At 37.5% G+C, this 12,519-nt stretch overlaps 1 protein-coding gene across 7 annotated transcripts in view; it reads right to left on the bottom strand.

Moving 5' to 3' along the window:
- The window catches only part of ZMYND8 (zinc finger MYND-type containing 8), a 95,614-nt gene that overhangs the window by 44,364 nt on the left and 38,731 nt on the right, over positions 1-12,519 (bottom strand). For 6 of the 7 annotated variants that reach the window (XM_063297094.1, XM_063297093.1, XM_063297096.1 and 3 more), the window contains one exon: positions 9,605-9,753. The exons of the other annotated variant lie outside the window; for it this stretch is intronic. In XM_063297094.1, the coding sequence (XP_063153164.1) occupies positions 9,605-9,753 (149 nt within the window). The remainder of the gene's footprint in view (positions 1-9,604; positions 9,754-12,519) is intronic. 7 annotated transcript variants of the gene reach the window in all.

Here is a 12,519-nt window from a genome sequence, read left to right as displayed (position 1 = left end):
AGGCTTATATAGTTCTTCCTTTTGATTAATGGACATGGTACAACAGCTATTCAAATTGCAACGAAGTGAGAGAAATGTAGGACAATCTACTGCATTAGCTCAATAGACAGACCTGATGTCATGAGTACTGATGGCGAGCAGGAGCGGGCCTCTATCCAGGGGGGAAAATGCATGCGTAGTACTGAGGAATTAAGCAGCCATTCAAAGAGACACAGATCAGACCCGCCTTAACTTTTGGGGTTTATCTGTCTGGGTTTTTCCCACGCTTCTTCAGTTTGTTAGGATTTTCTGTCTAATGTAGCAGTAATAAAACACTAGAGACCTATTCCATTTCTCAGCGTGGTTCCTGACTGTTAGGACACCTGCTTCATTACATTTTTATCTATTATTTCTGTTCAAGTTGTCATTAAAACAATAATCTGCCCAGAGTAGTTGAGTCATACAAGTTTAAAAAATTGTTATTATTTGCTGCTGGTATTAGCTTGTTTTCCTCTCTCCTCCTCTACTTTCCCATTTATACTATATATTTAAGGATAGTAAGACCTATTTTTATTGTCATTAATTTTATGTGAGTCTGAAAGCTTTTTCACTGAAAGGTAGAAGAAAAATTCTTTTAAAATGATTGTTATTGGCATGATTTGCATGATTTGGCATTTTCTTCACTACAGTATGTTTTTCCTTACTCAGCTAATACAGATTGCAAAAAACACTTGTGGCATCACCACAGAAAGTACTGTTCTTTAGTACTAATTAATGAAAACCTATATAGTTTCTTCTGGCTTTTTTCACTGTCAGAATATTGATAGATTGAAATCACAGCTTGCTTTGAAATCGAGTTTCACTAAATAATAAGACGTTTTATACCTTTAATATTTTTGCAGAGTAATAATTGAGTGTAATGATGGCAGGAATAAAAAAATAATTTGAGGATACAGTATATTCCAACACCCCTATCATTTCATTAGCATATAAAATCCCTTTTACCCATATATAAGTGAACCATATATAAGCATAAAATGTTCAGAGACATCTTAATGTTTTAGGAAATAATATAGTAAAATATAATCCTAACAAAAACAATCTTAGGTATATTACCTTTGACTGTCATTATTTCCCACAATGTGGCACTCCAAAAACTGGTAGAACAAGTTCTAAAATGCACTGCAAAATAACTAGCAGTGGTATAGAATATAAAGCTGATTGATAAGATACTGATAGGAAGCATTGATCAAGCAGTAGTAAAATAGAATGGTCCCACTACTCCAATTAGGAGAAACTCCCTAGTGAGGATTAGGCTTCAGAGTGTTCCTCATCCTTTTATCTTCAGCAAAATAAAAAGATCACACCTGAGGCTTGACATACTCAGTATTTCAAGAAAACAAGATAGATCCAGCATCTCTTACATACTTCCAGCCTTCTTTATGCATGTGATACATTACCCAATTGTTTAAATTGCTGCAATCCCAAACTCCATTTACCCAAAATTAAACTGGATTAAGTTTAAAATGACCCCTGGGAAATCCGTTCAACTTTTACCATTGTTTATGTTTTGTCTCAAAATAAATGACTATATAAGCCACTGGAAGTATGAAAATGTTATCTCCATTGTAAGGTGTACCAGATGTGGACATTGTAACTGATATCTTTAAGTTACCTTTCTATATGCTTTAGAGACTGCCACTGAAAAGTGTCCAGAAACTTCAGCTGATGCAAAATCTAGCAGCCAGGCAGTTAAGTGGAACATGTTATTGAGATCATGTTATCTGCTCATACAAAGAGGCACACTGGCTAAAAATTTGCTCCCGGTTGCAATTCAAACGGTAGTTGTGATCTTTAAGCATTAAATCAGTATAATTAGTGCCTATAACATGGCCAACCTGGTTTTTTTTTTATTCTTTCAAAGGAAGTCTCTTGTGTGTCCTGCCAACTTTTTAGTTTATTTAGTAGAAATGAGAGAGGGCACCTTTTCTGTATGTGTCACAAATTGTGGAATTTTCTCCCTAGAGAGGTTTATACCTTTGTGCAATTATCACTTACACTTTCATGCAATTATCTTGTTTAGCATTTTAACAGGGAAGTTCAAGGAGGAAAAAACCAAATTTATTGAGACCTCTGTATTATTTAGGGCAGTTTAAAAAAAAGGACTATAAAAAGATCTTTCATCTCCACAGTGGCGATACACACTACGCTGATGGGTTCTGGACTAGCAGGGACTAACAGGGAAGGATTTTGAGATGATAGTCAATAGCTAAATGAAAATGACAACTCAATATACGTCTACTATGAAAAATTCAAACTGAAAATGAATATAAATAAAATTGACATGGCAATAGTGCTTTTTTTTTACAAACATATGGTGCCACCATACATCGTATCATGTAAGGAGTTGCAATCACTGGATCTCAAAAATGCTGTAAAGCTCTAATATGATGAAAGAGATAACTAAAATTATCTTTAGACATTGTCAAGATGGGCGGTGAAAAAATGTGATAGACAGACAGACAGACAGACAGAAGACCTGAAAAAACCTTCTGCAAAAAGGTTGCAATGTTCCAGGCTTGCTAGCTTAGAAAGATAAATGAGAAAGGACAAGATGGCACAGGAGTATAAAATTATGAGTTGGGTGGTTAAAGATAGAGAAAACTTTTTGCCCCCTTCTCTTGTAATATTGAAATTTGAGATCTAGTGAAATTAAATGGTGGAAACTTCATGGCAGATAAAAGTATTAATTTGACTGCGTTACTGTCATTATTTATTTATTTATTTAATAAATGTATATGGCTGCCCATCTCACCTACAGAGTCACTTGTTGAGATGGGTGGCTAGAGAAATTAAATAAATGAATAAATAAAATACATGATTCTGGGCAGGTAACAATTAAAATAGAGTAAAAACTGAGTAAAAAAGAAAAGCCACCAAAATGAAAAACAACATAAATAACATAAAATAGCAGCTGAGAACACTCACAACATCATACCTTCAATATAACCAAGACCAAGAAACAGGCTCACCCATACTATTAGGGCCCCAGGCTTTATGGCAAAACAAGGTTTTTAATGCCCTGCAAAAAGCCAACCGGGGCAAGTTTAATCTCTGGGGGAATGATGTTCCAGAGGACGGGTGCCATGGCAGAACAGGCTCTCTTCCTGGGCTCCACCAGATGGCACTCTCTCACAGGTGGAACCCAGATCATACCTCTCTTGCCAGATCTAACAGGACAAGTAGATACCACTGGGGAGATATGGTCCCCTAAGTAGATAGGTCGGTCCTGAAAATTATTTTTAGTGTTCCTTACAGTTTTACACAGCTTATAAATGCTATGGGCATGATTCATAAATAGTAGTATATAAATATTTTACAAATATAAATAGTTACCCAACACTAGTACACAATGGAGACTTCCCATGGCAAGTTTTAACTGAATACTACAAGTTGCAATTATTACACAGGTAGTCCTCACTTAACAACCACAATTGGGACCAGAATTTAGGTCACTAAATCCTGGCACTCCCAGCTGCCATCATTAAGAATCACAGATGGGGGGAGTTGCAGCACCCTTGCAGTTCTAAGTGCAGGTGGGCTGCCAAGCGCCCGAATTTTGATCACGTATCTGCAGGGGTGCTGCAACTGCCATATCTTTGGGCACGGGTCATAAGTCCGTTATTTTCAGTGCTGTCATAATTTCAAACAGTTGCTTAACAAATGGTCATTAAGCAAGGTCATTAAGCTAGGGCTGCCTGTATGCTGCTCCTTCCACAGCACTCTTTAAAAAAATATCAATAATAATGTGTACTATAAAGAACTAAATCATCATATCTTGACACATATGAAAAGACTCAGCTTCCTTGAGAGGTCTATAGTGCTGGGAAAGGTGGAAGGAAGGAAGGAAGAGGACAATGACCAGCAGCAAGGTGGATGGACTCAATTACAGCGGCAATGGATGCACCACTGAAAGACCTGAAGAGCCAAGTTGGGGACAGATTGTCCTGGAGTCTATGGAGCCACTAAAAATCAATACCAATTTGATGGCACTCAATCGAGTAATGAATGTTGTCTAAGAGTCCTTTGATATACAGATGTCACCAAAAGTACTGGTACCCCTCCACTTTCCCCCAAAGAATCCCAATTTGTTGTGAAGTAAGTTGAAACTGACACAAGTAAATGGCATCTACCATTCTTTATTCCATAGTCCAGACAGCAGACACTTTGCTTTTAATGTATGACTTGTAATATATTCTTGTAAAAAATAAAACAGATGAAAATGGCATAGACATAATTATTGGCACCTTAGACATTAAAAGACATTATTGGATTTCAGTGATCTCTCAAGCAGACTATTTAATTAGTATCAGAGGTGTCTTCAATCTCATAATCAATCACTCAGCCTATTTGAATGGAGAAAAGTACTCATTCATGCATGTTGTGTCATTGTGTGCAGCACAGTGAAATAGACAAAAGCAGAGAGTCATCTAAGGAGAAAAGGAAGAAGCACTGTAAAGGTAAAGGCTACAAAACCATCTCCAAAGATCTTTATGTTCCTATGACTAATATTATCAAGAAGTTTAAGGTCAATGGGACCATAGCCAACCTCCCTGAATGTGGCCACAAGAGGAAAATCGGCCCCTGATTGAACAGAAAGACATTTTGAATGGTGGAGAAAGAACCAAGGAAAACTTCAAAGCAGATCCTAACTACCTCCAAGATCAAATATAACAATATCAAATTGCACCATCTATTGCTGTCTGCCTGAACATGGCCTCCATGGTAGAAGACTCAGCAAGACCCACTTCTGAAAGACAAAAACAAAAAAGCCAGACTGGAATTTGCTAAAATGCATGTTGACAAGCCACAGTCCTTTTGAGAGAATGTCCTTTGGACAGATGAAACAAAATTAGAGCTCTTTGCTAAGTCACAGCAGCTCTTATGTTCACAGAAGAAAAAACAATGCTTTTAAAGAAAAGAACACCATCCCTACTGTGAAACATGGAGGAGGCTACATAATGTTATGGAGTTGCTTTGCTGCCTCCAGCACTGGGTGCCTTGAATCTGTGCAAGGTACAATGAAATCAGAAGTGTATCGAGGCATTCTGGAGTGAAATATAATGCCCATTGTTATAAAGCTCTATCCTAATTGCAGGTCATAGGTCCTCCAGCAGGATAATGACTCACAACATACATCTAAGAGATCCCAAGAATGGTTGAAAAGCAACATTAGACTGTTCTGAAATGGCCTATGAGTCATGATCTGAATCCATCTATGGAAAGAGCTGAAACTCACAATTGAGAGAAGGAACCCATCAAACTTAAGACAACTGGAGTGGTCTGCTCAAGAGGAATAGGACAACTTGTCTGTTGAGAAGTACAGAAGTCTTATTCAGAGCTACAGAAAGCACTTGATTGCAGTTATTACCTCAAAAGGGCGTGCTATGAGGCATTAGGTTAGGGGTACCATTATGTCCAGGCCATTTTCATTTGTTTTATTATTTACAATAATATGTCAAGTCAAACATCAAAAGTGAAGTGTCTGCTCTATAAACTATAGAATAAAGAAGGGTGGATGCCATTTACTTGTGTCAGTCTCAACTTAGTTCACAGCAAACTGGAATTCTTTGGGAAAAAGTGGAGAGGTACGAATACTTTTGGGTGTATCTGTACCTCACTGTATATGGAACCTCATCACAAAATCAGATGGGCAGAACATCACTGTAATGGTGAGGTTTCATGGTGGAGACGCGTGCTTGTTTTACAGCAGAGCAACCATCACACAGATCAGTAGGACAGCGGGCAGAGCAAGTGATGTTTTGCATTTCCCAGCATTGGGATATTTTTTCAGATTTTTTGAGGACACATCAAAAGAATAAAGTAGAACTGTGCAGAGATCTGGATTTGAAAAGCAAAATGTCTTTTGGAACATGCATGAGAGTACAAGTACCACGTGCTGGAAACATCTTAAACCAAACGTATTTTTCAGGGATTGCATGCTAATTATGGAGGGCAGCCACTGAACCTAGAAAAAGATGCAGATGTTTTATGTGTTCTCAAGAAGTGATGCATAATGTGCTAAACCACATTTTGTCCTCTGAAGCTAGGTGTCGTACAGCTCTAGGATGAAGCAGCTCTGGACTTCATTTGCTCGTTTAACAGTCTATTTGTGGATCCACAGACTTAAAAACATTATAGATGGCACAGGAATGGTGCTTAATTTCTCTACTAGAGCACCAAGTAACTAGTTCAACTGCCTCACCCAGGGATCTCTTTTTAGTTCTACTACAGGTAATCCTCAACTTACAATGGCAATTGGGACCAGAATTTCCACCACTAAGTGATGCAGTCTTAAAGTGCGACTGCATTGCTTAGTGATGGCAATCCCTGCAGTCCTGGTGGCTGTTAACTGAATCCCAGAGTTGTTGGGCGAGGCAACTTCCTGCAACCAAAGTCAATGGGAAAGCCAGCAGGAAGTTGCAATTCCCAGGCCAGCAGGCAGGTAACTGGCTGCTGCCAGATGGGGGAGGGAGTAAGGGGGTGCTGTGTGGGTTGGGAAGGGTGTGTGGGGGTGCATCGCGGGTCAGGAAGGGTGCGCATGGGCGCCATGCAGGTCAGGGAGGGCATGGGTCAGAGAGGGTGTGCAACACAGGTGAGGGAGACTTACCCCAGCGACTTGTGGCCTTCCCTGCTGGCTTCCCTATTGACTTTCTGGGGAAGCCAGCAGGGAAGGTTACAAATGGCAATCACATGATCACGGGGTCCTTGGCAACCAGTCCTAAGTGCAGTTTGTCAAGCACCCAGATCGCGATCACATGACTGAGGGGTGCTGCGACGGCCGTAACTTCAGGGACTGGTTCTAAGTCCCTTCATATAGCATCGTTGTAACTTTAAATGATCATAAGTTGAGGACTACCTGTATAACAAATATGCGTTATAGCTATTTCATAATGCCTTCATTAATTCATTCAGAATAAAATACTATCCTTAGTTGATTGGATTGCAGAAATGTAAAACTCTTTAGATGCTTTCAAATTAAAAATCTGATTTTTGCAAAATCAACCTTTCATTGATCTTTTTTTATTTTCCAGCAGTGACACTGATGCTAACTAGAATGAATATTGCACATACATTCTTGAGTTACTGCTAATGTATGTTGAAGTGTACTTTATTGTATCGTTATTACTTTAGTATTACTAGTATTAGTACTTTAGTATTACTTTATTTTGTACACTGCCTAGGCCATTAGAGTGAGGCAGTTTATAAAAAACTACCCTCTGCAATAGCATTCCCCCTAAAGTCTACACAGCCCCAACCTTGTTGTTCTTTGAAAAAGTCTTGAATGCCTGACTTTTTCAGCAGACCCAAGGACAGGGTAAGTTGTGACCACCACTTTTGATACTGATTTTGGCTGACTTGTTTTGTAAGTTTCAAAACTACTGTATTTTCTCCCTAATATGAGTTAATATTTTTACTGTTACTGCCAGACTGTTTTAATCACTATTAACTTAATTTTAATGCATTTAGGAAGGATTTGAAAATCCGATTTATTAAATGAAGCAGTCTGATTACTGGTGGTGGTTGTGAGGAGACACTGAAAATGACTACACTGGCTAGGATTTATGGAAACTGGAATTCATCTTCACATTCCCCAGCCTTGTTTTATGGCACAGCAATGGAAGTGGTAGAGCAAAAACTATTCCAATAATTAACCAGTTAAATATAAACCAGTGGTGAATATATTATATGTAAGCATTGCTTAATAAACCTGGTTTTTGATAAATCAACATTTATCAGTGCAATACTGTCATTGTTATGGAAATTCCATTCCATTATTCTGAAATTTTCATTCTACTATTCTCCTTCAACCTAAATAATTAACAATTTAGGGTAGGATAATGCAGGATTACCCTGGAACTATTTGGCTGAGTAATTAGCAATTATCAGCAATTCCAGTATCTCAATAGAATCTCCTTGCTAAGCTTATTTACAAAAGTAACTATGTTATTTCTTACATGCGTCAATTTAGTATTATAAATATAGAAGGCAATAATTGAAACAGCACTATAAAAGATTACCACAGATATTAACCAAATATACCCTACTCTTCAGATTAAGATCTTTCTTCAAATGATGGTTAACACATTTTACATTTAGCATTGCCACACAGTTATTTGCCATAAATCATACTGTTCCAGAACTGCCCAGATTTTGCCTACAGAAAAGCCTCTTGGTACAGCATCCTTGAAGGTGGCTGCTCTCTTAGAAGGTGGCATGAAAGCTTTAATAGGGAAATCTGGCCATTAGTTCTGAGAATTCTAAGTTGAATAATAATTAAAAGCAGGAGCAATGAGAAATAGCAATATGGGATTCTCTCCTTAAGAAGTTGGAGCCAAGGGCCCCCTTGTGCCTGCTTTACTATTTTTGAATCTGGCTTTCTACTTATTTATTTATTTATACCCCACCTTTATTATTTTTTTATAAGAAACTCAAGGGGGCAAGGTAAAGGTAAAGGTAAAGGTTTCCCTTGACGTAAAGTCCAGTCGTGTCCGACTCTAGGGGGCGGTGCTCATCTCCGTTTCAAAGCCTTGGAGCCAGCGTTATCATAGACACTTCCGGGTCATGTGGCCAGCATGACTCACGGAACGCCGTTACCTTCCCGCCGAAGCGGTACCAATTAATCTACTCACATTTGCATGTTTTCGAACTGCTTGGTGTGCAGAAGCTGGGACGAGCAACGGGAGCTCACCCCGCCACGCGGTTTCGAACCGCCGACCTTCCGATCGACAGCTCAGCGGTTTAACCCGCAGCGCCACCGCGTCCCTACAAGGGGGCAAACATACCAAATATTCCTTCCTCCTCCTATTTTCCCCACAACAACCACCCCGTGAGGTGAGTTGGGCTGAGAGAGAATGACTGGCCCAAGGTCACCCAGCCGGCTTTCATGCCTAAGGTGGGACTAGAACTCTCGGTCTCCTGGTTTCTAGCCCAGCACCTTAACCACTAGACCAAACTGGCGCTCTACTATACTAGAACTCTTTCTGGTTTACTGATAAAGTACAATGAATTACGATAGGAAATAGAGGGACAGAAAAGACCCTGCGGTCTTTAACAAAAATGGATCTGATGGAGTATGCTTTTAACAAACATTGTTAAAGTTTGTTTTAGTGAACAAGAATAAAAGAGGAGCCCTACCCTCATGTCTTGCTTTATAGTTTTCACAGAGGCCAACCGGCTGACCACTCAGGAATCAAACCTATGGGACAGATATGTCTGTGGTTTGATCCAGAAGGTTCTTTTTACACAAACTGTTGTTTGTTCTGTTGCTGAGTTGTTCTCTGTCCCTCTCTCTATTCCATCTATAGATACAAGTATATGTGTGTTTGTCTGTGTGTGTGTGTGTGTGTGTATAAACATACATATATTGTTTAGCATCAAAATTTGTTCACTTTATTTTTACAGAAAGATCTTAGCTGATGGAAAAATTAGAAATCAAGTAGCAACTTCCCTCTTTACATGACTATCAATGAAGAACTTTTTCTACAATCAGAGATACTAGAGCATCTAGACATTATCACAGATTTCATTTACAACATTGCATCATATCCATGACTTCTATTACCTGTTCTTTATTATTGCTGTTCAATAAGCCAGGTTTCTTTTTCTTTTTAATTGGGCTTGTTGATGAATCTTCTGGGGAATGACCATTAGAAGAGTGTGGTGGACTTGGAAACTTCCTTTTTTGTGCTGTACGTTCAGCAGAGCCAGGATCTTTTTAAAAAGGATTTAAAAAATTACAACATTGAAAACTCATAGATTAATACACTTGTACCACTTTTTAATAATTGACGTAACAGCATATAATATTGGAAATTAAAAAGTGAAGTGGATTTTAAAACTTATTTTAATTAAGAATTGGTATGTCATTCTTCCAAACAGAAATCTTGTGACAAAAAAAAATCCAAACATAAATTAATAGCAAACTAATGATATCTAAAAATACATCCAAACTCAGTAAAACAATATATTGATTTATTCAAAGACCCACTAGATAGCAGAAGTAAAGCAAAAGAAATAAAATTAATTAAAGACCATGGTGCTACACATACAGAAAATGTTAAAATTAAGCTTAAAAGGCCAGAGGGAGTTTAAAAAGTAATCCTAGAACTTAAGAGTCATCTGAGTAAGTGCTCTGAGAAGAATACTCTAAGCAGAGAGGTCATGGAGTTTTCCTGTTTACATTCAGAATTAAATTTACTTGTACTGTGAAAAACATTGTTTCCCTTTACATTTTTATATCCTGTTTTAAAAATATATTCAAATGTAGCAAAAAACTTCAGTAAAAGTCTAGCTCTCTATTTTATCTATTATCCAGCTGTCACTAGGAACCAAGAGAAATTACAAAAGAAAATATGAAACTAAAGTTAAGAGTAATGTTATATACTTTTAAAGTTCTACACTGCTTCAATAACAGTACGGCCTAGCGAAGGGGTTATGTAAAATCCAAGCATCGTTGTTAATAACAATTGTGAAAAATAGCTTTAAAAAGGTTTTAAAAAATCTTAGCTCTGCCACTGATATTAGAGGAAGTGCTCTAGCAGAAGTTCTACTGCCAATATAAAGCATGTCCACAAATTTGAAATTAATTTTATTATATATTGACATGCAAATTTTTCAGTAATATATTTCAAATTAAATATGCATATACATATACATAGACTATCATGTGTGATGAGGCCTAGACACAGAAATCTGCTATCACATCAACTCATATAATCATATCTAACTTTGTTTACGGTTAAGCATAAAATGTATCCATATGTATCTGCTCTTCTCTCAACTACTAGGGCTAGCCAACAGTCAGTGCTAATTAGTTTAGGGCTTAAACTGTTGCCTGAATTCAGGATACATGTCACATACAGTCAAAATTAAACAGAGAATGTAGACATGCTGTGAAACAGGTTGGTTTAAAGCTATGTTCATTGGTTAACTGAGGTCAGGAGTGGCCTACTAGATGACATACTAAGCCTTAAATTGAATGAACAACAGCAGTATAATAGCCACAGTAACTGGGGAGGAGTCAGAAGCATAAACAAGCACATTCCCTGCTTAATTGTAAGTATGATATATAAACAGTATCAAAACACCTAACATTAGCTTCTATTTTAATTGAATAGCTAAGAGCAGGTTCACATGACTCAACTAAACTAATACAGGCACATTCAGCTTAATTCAGATGTAAAAGAATAAGCAAAACACAGTGACTTCATGAAACTTTATGTAATGCAAGTAAATCATTAGATCAGAATTATTAGATTAGAATTCTGACACTCTCCAATGTAATAACGCTTTATCTAGGATGCTACCTCAAAATAATCCACATAATGTCCAATTTTATTCCCATATCTGCTGGAGTGTTCCTAGACAATTAGTTCTATTGCTCTGAACAGAAATTAATGACCGGCATCCCTTCATTTGTAAATGCAAGAGCTTGCAAAAACAGTCTAATAGAGAGCATGGGATTGCTCCCATTATTCAATTCAATAATGGTTTATATAAGTTCTATAACAATGTGATGTTAAACAACATAACAGTAAACTTGGACCATGCCAGACAGTGCAACTGGATAACCAAAACGTTGACATAGTTTTTATCACATATTTATGGGCTACTTTATAAGAGGTAAACAGGAAATAAATAATTCTAGAAGAATTAATTATTTTTAAATCAATGCTGGTGAAGAGAAGGCAGAATTACGATGCAAAGAAAGCAGAAGTAGGATAAAAAAAATGAAGCTCAACATTTGTACTCAGCTACATCAGATCATTCACAACTTTCCACAGCTCGCTAACCTCAGTAATTTATAAATTACTCATTATCATCTAGCTCTATACATAACAGCTAAATGTAAAAAAACAAGCCAATAATAGTTTTCCTCAAGCCGTACAGCTTGAAAGAGAGGTCCAATATTATAGACAAATGAAATATTCTATTTCTAAAAATAACATGAACAATCAGGATAGTCTGTACAGTATCTGTACAGTGTAAAGACACTGTGTAGAGACCTGGATTCAAAGGAAAAATATGATTTGGAATGCACATGGCTATGTGCATAGCACCTGCTGGGAATGCCATAAAGCAGGGTGTCTTTACCTGGGTTCACGTGACTTCCCTCCACAGTTTGTGTGCAAGTACAGGAAAATACATGCTTAATTAATGGTGCTACATGTGTGCCCACACAAACTCTGAATTACATCTTTTGAATCCATACTCCTTTGAATCCATACTACAACTTTGGAAGTATACAAGAAGAACTAACTACATGCAAATCCCCACTCTTTGCCCAATTTTAAAACTGTAAACAGTAAGACCATCTGGCTGCTATAGAACTGGAACAGTAACAAGCTCCAAATCCTTTCCCATAAGAAAAAAAAACCCGGGTTTCTTTAGTATATGTGTTTCCAAACCAGAAAGTTTCCCAACATATTTTAGTAGCATGTGGAGCAATGTAAATAACAGAAATGAATGAAATGAAAA

The sequence above is a fragment of the Candoia aspera genome, chromosome 3 (genome assembly GCF_035149785.1).
Source record: "Candoia aspera isolate rCanAsp1 chromosome 3, rCanAsp1.hap2, whole genome shotgun sequence".
NCBI lineage: Eukaryota > Metazoa > Chordata > Lepidosauria > Squamata > Boidae > Candoia > Candoia aspera.
This window is presented reverse-complemented; position numbering and strand designations above follow the sequence as displayed.